Below are 16,863 nucleotides of genomic sequence, written 5' to 3'. Positions count from 1 at the left end.
TAATAGTGACACTACATTATCCAGGAATCAGTCCTGGATTGTTGAGCTACTAACAAGATGATCACACCATACCTTGTTTGACTAACAGATACTAGTTCTAGGTTTACTTACTACAGGCACTGTAGACCATTGTTGAGCTATTTAATTTAACACATTCTCCTAGCCTGGTTAAACCAGTCTCAACACTGCTCATCCAGTCTGGTTTAACCAGGCAAGCATTCTTCAGGAATCAGCCCTGGGATTGTTGAGTTACTTTACCGATTAGGTTCCACTTTATCACTTTATTTTACGGTACTGTTTCCATTACATTTACCTGGTATTTACTAAGGAATTGTGTGGTGTCAATGGGTACTTTCTGTTACTTACTAAAACGAATTCAACATAATTGGGTTAATTTGTTTGATTAACAGAGAGACTCGCTATAAGTTTACTCACTATGGCATTGTAAACCATTACAATTCAGGCCTAATCCTAATGGGCGACCCAATACATTCTAGGAATGTGTATCAGGAGACTGGGCCTGTTAATTCCCGGACTATTGAAAAAAAAAGTATTTCAGCATAGTTAACAGGATGACCCTCACGAGACACTGTAGATTCCCAGTTTCATGTGAATCTGTGAATCTCAGCAAGTGCCATCAGAAAGTATTCACACCCATTCACTTTTTCCCCAAAAAAATTGTGTTACAAAGTGGGATTAAAAAAAATTGATTTAATTGTAATATTTGGTCAACAATCTACACAAAATACTTTAAAAAAAACGTACATTATTAAAAATTAATGAAAAATTAATGAAAAATATATCTTGATTATATAAGTCTTCACCCCCATGAGACAATACATGTTAGAAACACTTTTGGCAATGATTACAGCTGTGAGTCTTTCTGGGTAATAAGTCTCTAAGAGCATTGCACACCTGAATTGTACAACATTTGCCCACTATTCTTTTTACAATTCCTAAAGCTGTGTCAAGTTGGTTGTTTATCATTGCTAGAAAGCAATTTTCAAGTCTTGCCACAGATTTTCAAGCTGATTTAAGTGAAAACTGTAACTAGACCCCTCGGGAACATTCAATGTTGCTTTGGTAAGCAACTCCAGTGTAGATTTGGCCTTGTGTTTTAGGTCGTTGTCCTGCTGAAAGGTGAATTTGTGTCTGCTGGAAAGAAGACTGAACCAGGTTTTCCTCTAGGATTTTGCCTGTGCTAAACTGTATTCCGGATATTTTTTATATATTTTTTATTTTTACTCCCTAGTCCACCACCATGCTTGAAAATATGAAGAGTGGTACTACTCAGTGTTGTGTTGGATTTTCCCCAAACATAACGCTTTGTATTCAGGACAAAACGTTAAATTTCTTTGCCACATTTTTTGCAGTATTACCTAAATGCCTTGTTGCAAACAGGATGCATGTTATGGAATATTTTATTCTGTACAGGCTTCCTTATTTTCACTCTGTCATTTAGGTTAGTGTAACGATCCCGGCAGTCTGAGTCGGGTCCTGTCTGTGGACTAGTTTTTCTGTTCGTGATCTCCAGTTTCCCGAGGGTTCGGGAACGCTCCGGGGAGCTCTCTTGATTTCCGCACCTGCATCCCATCAGCAATCTGCACACCTGGTCCTGATCATCACCCTTCTTAGGCTCTGGCCTAACATCCATTCCCTGCCGGATCGCTAGCCATGAACAGTAGGTTTACCAGAGTATCAGTCTTAGAGCCTAGCGTTAGTTTTGTTGTTTTTGCACCTTGTTGGTTTGTTGCTCACTTACCCCCCGTTTTGTTCCATCTGCAGTCACCCGTCAACGGAACCTTCATCCAACCTCTGCCTGGTGGTCGGCGGCTGCCGACCCAGGATGGGATCAACCACTGCACCCCCAACAACTAATCAACGCCGCCCGCTCTGTTCCCTGGATTATTCAGCATCACTCTTGAATTTGTAAATAAACACTCACCTTCGTTTCAACTTACCTTGTCCTGGTCTGCTTCTGGGTTCTGGCTTAGCAACTCGTGACAGTTAGTATTGTGGAGTAACTACAATGTTGTTGATCCATCCTCAGTTTTCTCATATCACAACCATTAAACGCTGTAACTGTTTTAGGAAGGATGCCTGTATCTTTGTAGTGACTGGGTGTATTGATACACCATCCAAAGTGTAATTAATAACTTCACCATGCTCAAAGGGATATTCAGTGTCTGCTTTTTATTTTTATACCAATCGGTGGCCTTCTGTGTGAGGCATTGAAAAACACTCCCTGCTGTTTGTGTTTGTGTTTGAATCTGTGCTTGAAATGCACTACTTGATTGAGGGACCTTAATGATGGGGTAGTCATTCAAAAATCATGTTAACCAATATTATTGAACACAGAATGCTTCCATTATTATGTGATTTATTAAGCACATTTTTACTCCTGAACTTATTTAGGCATGCCATAACAAAGGGGTTGAATACTTATTGACTCAAGACATTTCAGAATTTCATTTTGTATTAATTTCAAAAATGTTCTACAAACAAAATTCCACTTTGACATTATGGGGTATTGTGTGTAGATCAGTGACACAAAATCTAAATTCAATCCATTTTAAATTCAGGCTGTAACAACAAAATGTGGAAAAAGTAAAGTGGTGTGAATACTTTCTGAAGGCGCTGTACATACCACACTCACATGAGATACTGTGCTTGTGTTCTGAGTTGTGCAGAAGCCAGAATCCAATGTATTCAACACACCATTACCATCAATATTAATTGGGGAGTCAATCTGCCCACGGCCCGGTCATCTAGACATATGTAACAAAAAGGTATTCATACCACAAGACCTCGGGAGACAGTGGTGAGGCACATTTTGATTTTATTTATTCTCCCCCACCAAATCTGTACTCTGGTAATAAACAAGACAAGTAGTCAGTGATACTTCCAGACACACACACACACACATAACACACACTTCCCTGCGAGGACTTTCAGTCCACCACACCAGACCAGACCAGACCGTGGCCATGGTTCAGGACCAAACATTCCAAGGCGGTGAGCCAAGAGACAGTCAGAGTTGTGCTCCTACTTTCTACTGAGCTGGCTGGGGGCGAGACATTAGCACAGCCTTTGATCAGGGCTCACTGCATCTGTCTGTATCTCTCTACCTGGCTGGCTGCCTGCCGCAGTAAAGAGAGACTCAGAGAGATGCAGTTCACTCCAATGACTCCCAGCAAAAGACAAGAGATGGGTCAAATTCATTAGCTCTAATGACAGCCAGTGTTTCATTCTCTCACCCAGTGAAGAGGTGGTGACCACTGTGTTACGTGGGCAGCCTTTGTGGAAGAATACAATATTAGGACACAAGTCACTAGAATATAAAAGCTGTGCAGCCTTGCTTTGCTTTATCTTGGCCAGGTCGCAGTTGTAAATGAGAACTTGTTCTCAACTGGCTTACCTGGTTAAATAAAGGTGAAATAAAATAAAAATAAAAATGAGCTCACTGCTCCCTGCTTTTCCAGTAACATATTGTTCTCTTCCTATAGCAGTTTGTACAAATGATGGATTCCATAGATCACTGCTTTAATCAACGTCCTGTAGCTGACAGTAAATTGCCTTTCCGTAAAGGAGGGAAACACAATTAGGCCTGCAGAGGAGAAAAAACGACTATACATTTCCAACTGTAAATGGATTCCGTTTTGAGCAGACATGTCTTGATGTCCTGCTCTGACATTAACCAACAAAAATAGGTTACAGGAAAGCAAAGCAAATTAATAAATAATTATGTTTTCAACCCAGCAACAGACAAAAAGATTAATGGCTGAGCAGGTGACAATGTTTTTCTTTGCTGGGTGTTTTCAGAGCCAGAAATGATGTATTGTATGTCCTCCAGACTTCTGTCTGTCTGTCTGTCTTTTATTTTTATTTTTTTTGTAAGCCCCAAAAGGCACTCTATTTCCTATATAGTGCACTACTTTTGACCTGAGCCCTAGGGTGCCATTTGGGACACACACATTGTAATATTCACCACAGGTTAAGTGGAGATTTCAGACAGAACGGTAGCTAGAATTCTGCCTTCTGTTATGGTGTGACATTTCCACCTTCTGTCACGTTCAGCTGCCCAGCAACTACAGTGAAGCTTTCATTCCAAGTAACACTCACATTCCATAGCCTGGTTCCAGATCTCTTTGTGCTGTTTTACCAACTCCTATGATCTTTGGCATGGTATCTGGGACCAGGCTATCACTCACAGTCAAATCCCTGAATACTGTGTGAGTAACGACCTCAGGTACATTTATGTGTACATGTTCTCACAAGGTTAAATCTTTTCACAAGACAACATTGTAATTTCATAATGGAATGTACAGCTTTATTATTAGAAACCAACCCAATAAAATAGCATCAGATGAAAATGTATGCCTTATCCACTACACAGAACAGAATATTATATGAAAATATAATTTTATAAGAATGGAAAAGTAATAATATTCGGGCTATCTGCCAATCTTCTAGATATAGGAAAGCATTCATTCCCCTATATCCCTGTGCTCTAAAAGCACTTCTGATGCCGCACTTTGGCTGCAAGTGAGCTAATTAGATTTGAAGTTGATTAGAAAATACTGAGGGAATGGAGAAGGAGGAGGCGAAGGAGGAGGCGAAGGAAGAAGGAGGTGAAGGAGGAGGCGAAGGAGGAGGCGAAGGAGGAGAAGAAGGAGGAGGCGAAGGAGGAGGAGAAGGAAGAAGAGAAGGAGGAGGCGAAGGAGGAGGAGAAGGAGGAGGCGAAGGAGGAGGAGAAGGAGGAGGCGAAGGAGGAGGAGAAGGAAGAAGAGAAGGAGGAGGCGAAGGAGGAGGAGAAGGAGGAGGCGAAGGAGGAGGAGAAGGAGGAGGCGAAGGAGGAGGAGAAGGAAGAAGAGAAGGAGGAGGTGAAGGAGGAGGCGAAGGAGGAGAAGAAGGAGGAGGCGAAGGAGGAGGCATGTGTGCACAAAGTTATTTGAATGACAACTGGGTAACCAATAACCAGATTCGTTGAGTGTTTATTTTGAACTCTAGTGGTTGTGATTAGACCGTAACTAGGTTAAAACCCAACCAATTCTTGCTGTGAGAGCTCTCTCCACATTCAGACAGGAATCATTTGGACCACCCATAACAGCAGTCAGATGAGAGTGCACTGATGTACTTTATTCATCCTCCTCTTTCTCGCTCTCTCTCTCTCACTCACTCTCTCTGTCTCTGTCTCTCCCTCTCTCTCTGTCTCTCCCTCTCCCTCTCTCTCCCTCTCTCTCTGTCTCTCTCTCTCCCTCTCTCTCCCTCTCTCTCCCTCTCGCCCTCTCTCTCTCTCTCTCCCCCTCCCTCTCCCTCTCTCTCTCCCTCTCCCTCTCTCTCCCTCTGTCTCTCCCTCTCTCTCCATCTCTCTCTGTCTCTGTCTCTCTCTCTCCCTCTGTCTCTCTCCCTCTCTCTCCCTCTCTCTATCCCAATCTCTCTCCTTCTCATTTCCCTCTCCCTGCTCTCTCCTGCTTCTCCCCTTTTTCTGTCTCTCCCTCTGTCTCTCCCTCTGTCTCTGTCTCTCCCTCTGTCTCCGTCTCTCCCTCTCTCTCCCTCTCTCTATCCCAATCTCTCTTCTTCTCATTTCCCTCTCCCTGCTCTCTCCTGCTTCTGTCTCTGTCTCTGTCTCTCCCTCCGTCTCTCCCTCCGTCTCTCCCTCCGTCTCTCCCTCCGTCTCTCCCTCCGTCTCTCTCTCTGTCTCTCTCTCTCTCTCTCTCTCTCCGTCTCTCCCTCCGCTCCTCTCTCTCCGTCTCTCTCTCCGTCTCTCTCTCTCTCTCTCTCTCTCTCTCTCTCTCTCTCTCTCTCTCTCTCTCCCCTTCTCTCTCCCTCCTCACATTACATCAAATGGAACCAGACAGAGGGACAGATTAATCGAGCAGCACACCATTTGTCACTCCCCAGAATCCTACAATCCCTAACTGGGCTGTAGGCTGTCTTAAATCAGCTTGTTGAGAAGTACATCCTCTTTGAATATTGAGGAGCTTTGCTATTATACAATGTTCTCTCAGTGGGCAGAACAGTAACGCACCACATCTAAACCTATTACACCTGGCCTTTGCACAATGGAAGATTCTGTGTTATATTGTTAACGAGATATCTATTCCATTACTGTTGTGTCTGAGTGGGTCTCAAAGAAAGTTCAGTTATGAAATGATGAAACTTCGAAGGCATAGACTACTGAAGATAGATCAGGCACAGTAATTTAAAAGCTTTCAATCGTCATCAGGCATCACACAAACCCACAGATACTGTATATGATAATAGCGACACATTGCTAAACTCCATAGCTTAATGCAGGCCTAGCGTTTGTCGAACAGACGAGAAGTTCCTTTCATATCCTCGCCTCATGTGCATCTTTGTCAATATATATTTTATTTTTACAATATCAATGTCACTAGTCTGGAAGGTACAACAACAGAATATACACTGAGTGTACAAAACATTAGGAACACCTTCCTAATATTGAGTTGCACCCCTCCCTTTTGCCCTCAGAACAGCCACAATTCGTCGGGGCATGGACTCTACAAGGTGTCGAAATTGTTCCACAGGAATGCTGACCCATGTTTACTCCAATGCTTCCCACAGTTGTGTCAAGTTGGCTGGATGTCCTTTGGGTGGTGGACCATTCTTGATACACACGGGAAACTGTTGAGCGTGAAAAACCCAGCAGCATTGTAGTTCTTGACACAAACCGGTGCGCCTGGCACCTACTACCATACCCCGTTCAAAGGCACTTAAATATTTCACCCTCTGAATGGTACACATACACAATCCATGTCTCAATTGTCTCAAGACTTAAAAATCCTTCTTTAACCTGTCTCCTCCTCTTCATCTACACTGATTGGAGTGGATTTAATAAGTGACATCAATAAGGGATCATCATTTTCACATGGATTCACCTGATCAGTCTATGTCATGGAAAGAGCAGGTGTTCATAATCATTTGTACACTCAGTGTAGATAAAGTTTCTGCCACTATAGATACGCATTACCATGTGGACAATCAAGCTATTTGGATCTAAATGTCTCTCTCTAATTTCTGTTTAATATGCTTCCTGTTCTCGTCCTACCTCTCTGAACAACACACTCAATCATACGGTATGTAGCCAAGTCAATAATATGAGCATTGTGTGTGATCCTATGGTTATGGCTGTAGGACGCTATCTAGCCCAAGGACGGTCCATTTCGAAATTCAGCTGTGTGGAGGCCATTTCAATCCAAGTCTTAACAATACAAGGACCAAACAAGCTTAACAAAACACACAACTGTGTGTGAGTGTGATGTGGCTACACTGAAAAGCAGGTATGGTGAGAATGCACAGGAAAGTGTCTTATGGTGACCAGGGTCCAAATACATGTGTACCAGGTATGGCGCATCCTTCCCACTGCTGAACAGAACCACGCTGCGCATCTGTGCTGCTAATATTAATTGTGCTTATCACTGAAAAGCCCTCAATCTCTCCAAAAACTATTGTTCAGTCCACTCAGTAGTCAGATTTTAGTCACAGAGATAATTTCGTCTCATCTCGTTTTAGTCAACTAATATGAAAAATCATTTTCGTTTAATTATAGCTTTTTCTGGGTCTATTAAGTCAGTTATAGTCTTGTCAATTGCCACATAAAAATAGGTGCTTGGGGAAATGAATTCTACGAGTTGACGTTTTAGAGCAATATAGGACATCGGACAGTGGATTTGAATGTTTACATTCAAGGAAAGGTCCCTGACAACAAACTCCATCTCCATCTCCTAGATGGTGAACAGAGATGTCCCATCAACTCCCAGAACTCACAGGGACTTTGCCTCAGCTCATTTGTCTATTCCCTGGTCCCTAGACTGGTGTGTAGCGAGGACAGAATATAAATTAACCCGGTCGATAACGAACTAACAATGTTCAAGCCCATTTAAAGCATGTTAACCCTGCTGCTCAGTCATTGTGAATCACAAAGTCGCTCAGGCTTATTGCATGCAGCCAGTCAAACATCTGTCAATGAAAATACTTTTTTTCTACCGTTATTTTTTCTCTTCAATCTACACCCAAAAATACACCAAGGGGAATGAGTCATCGTGAAGTGAGCTTTTTGACATGTGGCGACTAGCAATGAATGGCAGCACTGCAAACTTATTTTCAAGAATTTCGGTTGTTTGGCCAGCTTTCTTTCACAGTGCATTGTGAAGACTTCAAAATAACTACGATTTACAATATTATGAACAGGAGTTAGATTTGGTATTCTGTTCTTTCTGATAGCCAAGTTCTCTTTCTGTTGTTTTCTTACAGTAATGCCAATCGGCCAGAATTTTAGCGGATTACAAAACCTTTCATTCTTTCTTTATATGTTTTTATTGTTTATTGAGTTCTAATTTAGTGTAACAAGATTACAAAATAGCCTTATTTTGGAAATACGATGATTTTCACTTTGCGAGAACAATATTTTGTTACACATCACCATGAACACAAAGTTAAGCATTGGATCATTGGATTAAGGGCACTACCTAATGGATAACTACCTAAGCAAAACCTAATAGCAATGCTCATCAAGAAACATCCAGAACCACAGTCACTCAGGGATATTGACTTAACAATATAGGACTGTTGAAGGACACCAGGGTACAGTAAACAATACAACACCATTAAAGGATACCATTGAATGGTATGTACTCACTGAAGGCTGCCACTGCCAGGATGATTGTCACCACGATGGAGATCCAAGACACCCACAATGCCTTCTTCCTGTAGTTCTGAGCCTCGTGGGGCTTTAATCGCATGCTGCTCTCCAGCAGGCCTGTGGAGAGGTGAGAAACTGGGATTAATGGCTATCCCCATGCACATCTAGCCAAAGGCAGGAGGTGAACAATGTGCTACAACAAGGGCTAATTAACACCGCTTCAAACCACAATGGAGTTAGTTCTCCTCCTTCCCCTTCCCCCAGAAAGCACTTGGCTGTTGAAGATGTAATTTGCAGTGTTGTAGGAAGGTAAAGGGTGGATGAATCCCAGTGAGGTACAACACAGCTACAGATAAGAAAGAAAGAAAGAAAGAAAGAAAGAAAGAAAGAAAGAAAGAAAGAAAGAAAGAAAGAAAGAAAGAAAGAAAGAAAGAAAGAAAGAAAGAAAGAAAGAAAGAAAGAAAGAAAGAAAGAAAGAAAGAAAGAAAGAAAGAGAAGGAAGAGAAAGAAGAGAGAAGAAAGAGAGAAGAAGAGAGAGAGAGAGAGAGAGAGAGAGAGAGAGAGAGAGAAGAGAGAGAGAGAGAGAGAGAGAGAGAGAGAGAGAGAGAGAGAGAGAGAGAGAGAGAGAGAGAGAGAGAGAGAGAGAGAGACTTACAGCACAGAGACCCTCAATACTAGATGTTGGGATTATGAATCTGCCAGTGCTTCCCTCTTCATTGCCATGTGGGTTTGTGTGAATGAGCACTGAGACTCTTAGCCCTTTATACACGCTGACTGACTGGAGATCGTAAAGTTGCGTACAATCGTAGTGAAATATTTACCAGCTCATATCTCAGTCCTTTCATGCATTGATTTGAGTTCAGTGGGAGGCAGGAATGTTATCAGGACCACACAGATCTGATCACTTGTTGAACTCTGACCTAAAATCAGCTTGTCTAGCTGTGTTACAGCAACATTAGTTCTTCCAAATGGAAATCAAAGGGAATCACATGTTCAAGTGTCCTCAGGGATGAGTCTCGAACCGAGTCAGTCAGGGGTGAAAGTAAAGTGCAAAATCCCCCTTACCCTACATGTGTGCATGCGCGTGTGTGTGTGTGTGTGTGTGTGTGTGTGTGTGTGTGTGTGTGTGTGTGTGTGTGTGTGTGTGTGTGTGTGTGCTCGCGCGCGTGTGCATGCGTGTGTGTGTGTGTGCGTGCATGCGGAGGGAGGTTGTTGGGCACATGCTTCCTCTGCTGATCCTAGATGTGGATCATGTGAGTTGAACGAAGCTGCATTCTTCCCTGCTGCTCTATCACTCACTTCCTCTAAACATACACACACACAGACATACACACATACACACACACAGACCTACACACACACACACAGACATACACACATACACACACAGACATACACACACACACACACAGACATACACACACACACACACACACACAGACATACACACACACACACACACACACACAGACATACACACACACACACACACACACACATACACACACACACACACAGACATACACATAAACAGACATAAACATACACACACACACACACACACACAGATACACATACACAGACATACACACACAAACATCATAGATACTGACCCTACATTTGATGATAAACTGCATACATTGGATGATTCGTACTTTCCTTTTCCCAGAATTATGGAGGGTAAAGATCACAGTATGTAGGCTGACTACGACTTTAGAAAAAAAGGTGCAAAGTAGAACCATATAGTGTTCTTTGGTTTGTCCACATAGGGCAGGGGTCAGCAAGAGGCGACTCGCGGGCCGAAACTATTTTTGGTTCACCCAACGTTTTTATATAAGAAATCTGTCTCCAAGTATTCCCACAAATAAAAAATGTATTTAACAAATGGACATATGTGATCGTGGCTCAATGCAATCAAGGTGTATGAAATGATTGTTATTTTCAAACACAATCTCTTTTTGGGCTTAGTTGTGGTCAATTTGCAGTGTCCTGTGTATTGTCATTATTTTCCGGCCCCCCGACCATTAGCTACGACAAAAATTGGCCTTTTATCCTCTAAAGGTTCTACCTAGAACCCTCTATGAAGGTCGGAAACTACTGGTTTACAGGCCATATTAGGCCTGCAAGTCACATTATGCTGGTTTACAAAGTGATGTGTAATTCCTATTGGAATCCAGCCAAAGTTACAATATCCAACATGCAACCTGAATTCAGATTAACTGCCAGGGTAGGGAAGATTGATTATTGAGACTACCTAAATGATGTAAACTGGATTGATTGATCTTATGCTACACAAAGATAAATAACTACAATTTTAGCAAAAACACAGATATTTAAATAAACAATTCTGAAAATCAACCTGCTATAAATTATTAAGGGAATACCAGATATGTGCACAAATATTCCCATATAGGTACAGTTTAAAACATTCACACACCTCTTTTTAAATTTACCAGATTACTCAAACCCCTGATGTTAAAGTTTAAACACTGAGGTAAACACTAATGCTCAGGCACTATTTAAAAGAAAGAAAACAAATACAGTAAAAAATCTTATTCAGAAGGGATCTATGTAGAACCCATCTTGCCTTCCAAAGAATCATCAAAGAACCCTTTCTTCGAAAAATGGTTCTTAGGAGAAAAAGGTTTTAGGTAGAACTTGCTTTACAAAGAACCCTTGTCTTAAGCGTGTGTTTAATTAATACCATAGAAATACATTGATTTTCAATCCATGTTGGTTTTTGTGGATTAACTAGATTACCTCACTACATGTTCATAATCTTAAACATACTCAAATTGGAAGTAATTCCAATTTTCGCCCTCTAATGAATATGTGATTAGATTCCAATGGCACGCTAGGCTATGACCGTAATCTCCCTAATAGAATGTTAACACATTTTCTGAAAAACCCATGGAACCCTCCCTTTTAAAAGGGCAGGTTAGGATTTTTCGTCATGAATCTTGTTCTGGAGGCAGCTGGTTACTAGCTAGCACAGCCACAAAGTCATAACATCTGATTTTAAGCCTATCCCTAACCTTAACCACACTGCTAACCCTAATGCCTAAACCTAACCTTAAATTAAGCACAAAAAAATTTCAAGATTTTTTACAGTATAGCCAGTTTTGACTTTGCAGCTGATCTATCTAAGGGGAAATCGTTCAGTGCTGCCTCCAGGACAAGACTCATGACAATAAAATGTCAACCTGCTTTAAAAGGTGGTTCCAACAATCTCAATTCACTCTGACATTCCACTCCTCCCCACAGTCCCCTGTATTGCCAGCTGTCAATTAAAAACGCATAAATTATTCAAAGCACTGAATGAATTGGTTGGGGTGATTCCAGGTAACACATGATATAACAGATGGGGGGCAGAGAGGCTCTACTGTTTTAATTGAAACCGTTCAAAAACATTTCCTCCTTGATGTCCCTGTCTCTCATCTCTTTCCAGTCGCTATGCTTCAGACTCATCCATATGGGCAACGAGCATCATTAAGGCTCTCTAACGCATTGACTGGGCCTCATTAGAGACCTGGCCAGCCAGAGCTTCAGCACCTACACTCTTAGAAAAAAGGGTTCCAAAAGAGTTCTTCGGCTGTCCCCCTTTTGGGTTCCATTTAAAACCCTCTGTGTAAAGGGTTCTACATGGAACCCAAAAGGGTTCTACCTGGAACCAAAATTGTTCTACCTGGAACCAAAAGGGTTCTGCCTGGAACCAAAAAGGGTTATTCAAAATGTTATCCTATGGGGACCACTGAAGAACCATTTTAGGTTCTAGCAAGCGCTTTTTTTTTCTGTGTACAGTACTCCTACATAGACTCTCTTTAGTTACCATCTCATTACATCTGCTCTGGTCACCCTATGACAGAGGCCTCAGTTGGGTATGGCTGGGCCTAACCCTAGCTCAAGACCAAAAATGTAAATGTAGGCTACATATAGGAAGACGAAAATCATTCCAGTCCTGATTAAAATGCAATGGCTGTTTAGAGTATTGGTTGGGTGGATGGCTTTAGGACCATGCAGAGAGCAGCACGGAGAGCAGCTGCCAGCCTGATGCCTTTCTGTCAGGGAGCAGAGACGTGCCAGACAGTCAGGCAGTGCACCAATTGAATTTGATGTCAGCATTTGAACTCGGCCTTGTAAGCCTTGCAGCCAGCAACTGTTATATTCACTGGTTACTTTCACATGGATGTTGGCATAGGCCAGGGGAAGTTAGCTTCCCCTAAAGTAAATTTAATTACATTTGCCAAAAGTAGCTATATAAATTACTTGCGCCTATACATAAATAAATAAAATCATTCAAAATACTACACCAGAGAGCATGATTTGGCCACAGAGGATCATTAGCATCTTTTAAAAATTAACTGTGGATTGTTTTAAGCGCACAATTTGGGCAGCGCACGCAGCAAATAGCTTACCAAATAGGCTAGCTGATTGTTGAGTTGCAGCGGTCAGTGAAAAGCAGTTAAATAGGCGCTATCACAATATTTCAAAATACAATCGTAGGAAACATAGTTTAGAAAGCAAATGGCTTTTGCTGAAAAGACAAAACAAGGAAAAGACTCTAATCTGTCTCTAGTTATCAAAATGTTGAACTTCCAATTGAGAGAACAGTAGTCTGTCTTATAGGCACTTATAGGGACAATTTCCTCCTCCAGGCTAGATGGATGCCAGTATGAAAATGTATGCACTCACTAACTGTAAGTCGCTCTGGATAAGAGCGTCTCCTAAATGACTAAAATGTAAAAATGTAATGGATGTCAATTTGTGTCTCCCCTTTTTGTAAGCCTGGATTAGATAGTTGCATTCAAGACAAGGTCGTTTTTACTGATCTGTTTGTCAGTGTCAGCAGAGTAGGCTACCAATTTGAGTCATATTAAAAAATATTTTGCTTATGTGTCCAGTCATATAAAGTGTATGTTGGAATGTTATGATTGGGGTCTTGGTCATATCTATGTTGGAATGTTATGATTGGGGTTTTGGTTATATCTATGTTGGAATGTTATGATTGGGGTCTTGGTTATATCTATGTTGGAATGTTATGATTGGGGTCTTGGTTATATCTATGTTGGAATGTTATGATTGGGGTCTTGGTTATATCTATGTTGGAATGTTATGAATGGGGTCTTGGTTATATCCATGTTGGAATGTATGATTGGGGTCTTGGTTATATCCATGTTGGAATGTTATGATTGGGGTCTTGGTCATATCTATGTTGGAATGTTATGATAGGGGTCTTGGTCATATCTATGTTGGAATGTTATGATTGGGGTCTTGGTCATATCTATGTTGGAATGTTATGATAGGGGTCTTGGTCATATCTATGTTAGAATATTTGTTTCTATACAATTATCCATGGGGATAACAAAGGGATTATGATAAAACTTGTGAAAGAGATCTCAAGCATACTGTATAGCATAGGTTATGTTTAGACCTTATGTGTGTGTGTGTGTGTGTGTGTGTGTGTGTGTGTGTGTGTGTGTGTGTGTGTGTGTGTGTGTGTGTGTGTGTGTGTGTGTGTGTGTGTGTGTGTGTGTGTGTGTGTGTGTGTGTGTGAGACAAAACTTCTGAACATTGAGGGCATTTTCATAACCACCGCATCTTATTATCTCTCTCTAAAAAAGATTTCACACATTGAGTTCTGGTTCAAAATGTACATTCATTTTTTTAATTGTTTGATAACGTCTACAAATTCACATAAGGGTTTTGGTGATCCATCTGGAAGGAATAGCCTAGGTAATGTCAGACACAACACCTTGACAAGAAGAGGGCTCTATAGAGACAGCGATGCTTGCCTATTATTTATCTCAAATTTATTTGCCAAATTTCCATGTCTCTGATGTTATGCACATAAGTTATTATAGCAACACATTAATAATTTACCAAATTAATAATTTATCAAAACCACTTTCCAGATTCTATAAACTCCAGAAGCGCACATCAATCATCTCAAGGTGAGGATTTACTTTTACAACAATAAAGTTTGTAATCCCTGAATTACTTACTACCTTGACCATCAACGCTGTCGCTGATTCTCATCTCTTGGTCCCGGTCCATGTTAAAAGGATCGTCCTGACTCGGTTTTTTGGATAGATTCGCATGAGGAGGGCACCCGCCGTTCCGTACAGCCGAAGGATCCACGATTGTGGGATCCGGGACGGGAAATGAATCTTGTGTCATTGGGTCAGCCATGGTTGATTACTTATAAGCCAAAAGTCCTCGGGGAAAAAATGCCAAATGCAGCCATCCAGGGCGCGAATGCCGCTGGTGTTGACAGGACGAAGTGGAGACCGCGATGACTAGATCAGAGATTAACGCAATCTCCACAGCATCAGCAACAACAGACCCCCACGGCCACACCCTCCCTCTCCACTCTCTCTGACGACGAGAATTCGCACGAAAGAGGGAACTGCAGTGATCAGATTTATAAATCAAGGTTAATTTGCTCAGATTCATAAATGGGTTTATTTGCTTGACTTTTGTAATATAGAGCTGATTATTATCAACACGCACTTGCTATGAAGACATAAGGCTGCCATTTGATGCTCTTTTGTCGACATTTGACGCGGCAACTTTTCTACCCCTCCCTCGAAATCCTTGCACCGCACGCAACATTGCGTAGAATGCAAGAACCTCGCTCGAAAACACCCAACTGTCAATACATTCCTGGATTTCGATTCCATAAACTATTTATTTCATTTCTTTCTGTAAAACAATAGTATGATATGTTATGTTTGATATGGTTACATAAGACAGAAGGTTACTTATGCCAAGGTCAGGGAGTATGGGTCTGCATATAACACCAATGTCTAGCAACCCAAAGGTTGCATGTTTGAATCACGTCATGGACAACTTTAGAATTTTAACTAATTATAAATTTTGCAACTATTTACTACTTTTTAGCTACTTTGCAACTAAATTACTTAGCATGTTAGCTAAAACTCTTCCCCTAACCTTAAATCCTAACCCTAAATCCTAACCTTAACCCCAAACCTTAACCCCAAATCATAGCCTATCTAACTGACGTTAGCCACCTAGCTAACGTTAGCCACAACAAATTGGAATTCGTAAAGTATCATAGGTATTGCAAATTCGTAACATATTGTATCAATTGCAATTTGCAACATATCATATAAATTGTCATTCGTAACATATCATATGAAATGGATGATGGACATCCACAAATGAATACATACCATACAAAACATAACATGTCACACTAAATGGAAATGGAGGGAGACAGATTTACCTTTACTAAGTTACATCTACTCCTGAGTCTACTCAGATCCTCAAAAAGTTATTCAGCTGCACCATCGAGAGCATCCTGACTGGTTGCATCACCGCCTGTATGGCAACTGCTCGGCCTCCGACCGCATAGGGTAGTGCGTACGGCCCAGTACATCACTGGGGCCAAGATTCCTGCCATCCAGGACCTCTATACCAGGCAGTGTCAGAGGAAGGCCCTCAAAATTGTCAAAGACTCCAGCCACCCTAGTCATAGACTGTTCTCTCTGCTACCGCACAGCAAGCGGTACCGGAGCACCAAGTCTTGGTCCAAAAGGCTTCTCAACAGCTTCTACCCCCAAGCCATAAGACTCCTGAACAGCTAATCATGGCTACCCAGACTATTTGCACTGCCCCACCTACACCCCATATTTTTACGCTGCTGCTACTCTGTTAAGTATTTATGCATAGTCACTTTAACTCTACCCACATGTACATATTACTTCAACTACCTCAACTAGCCAGTGCCCCTGGACATTGACTCTGCACCGGTACCCCCCTGTATATAGCCTCCCTACTGTTATTTTATTTTACTTCTGCTCTTTTTTTCTCAACACTTTTTTGTTGTTGTTGTTGTTTTATTTTACTTTTTTATTAAAAAAGAAATGCATTGTTGGTTAAGGGCTGTAAGTAAGCATTTCACGGTAATGTCTACACCTGTTGTATTCGGCGCATGTGGCAAATAACATTTGATTTGATTTGATTTTAGTCCAGGTTGCAGACGTTTATCTGGTCCTAAGATTAATACCGCAGGTCTAACTTCAATAAGGGATGGAATGGAACGGGATTTGTTCAGCAATTTTATTCAATGAGTCCATAGGTTGTCGCAAAATGCACAGGGCAGAACACATAATGCCTCTGATGCATCCATGTTGTTTAATTACACTGTTATAAACATGTCTGTATAATAAACTCGC

At 41.4% G+C, this 16,863-nt stretch overlaps 1 protein-coding gene across 3 annotated transcripts in view; it reads right to left on the bottom strand.

Annotated features, from left to right (window-relative positions):
* Positions 1 to 15,228, bottom strand: part of tmem163a (transmembrane protein 163a) — a 103,353-nt gene extending 88,125 nt beyond the window's left edge. The window contains exons 1-2 of one of the 3 annotated variants that reach the window (XM_041868958.2): positions 14,671 to 15,228; positions 8,663 to 8,782 (exon numbers count right to left, since the gene is read on the bottom strand). In XM_041868958.2, coding sequence (XP_041724892.1) covers positions 8,663 to 8,782; positions 14,671 to 14,854 — 304 coding nt within the window. In that variant the 5' untranslated portion in view covers positions 14,855 to 15,228. Of the gene's footprint in view, positions 1 to 8,662; positions 8,783 to 9,320; positions 9,401 to 14,667 lie in introns of those variants that run through there. The other 2 variants (XM_041868957.2, XM_041868959.2) reach the window with 2 other exon arrangements.
* Positions 15,229 to 16,863: the final 1,635 nt, after the last annotated feature.

This window comes from Coregonus clupeaformis, chromosome 40, assembly GCF_020615455.1.
Source record: "Coregonus clupeaformis isolate EN_2021a chromosome 40, ASM2061545v1, whole genome shotgun sequence".
Lineage (NCBI taxonomy): Eukaryota > Metazoa > Chordata > Actinopteri > Salmoniformes > Salmonidae > Coregonus > Coregonus clupeaformis.
The sequence above is the reverse complement of the archived record's forward strand: the minus strand, read 5'-3'. Positions and strand labels throughout refer to the sequence as shown.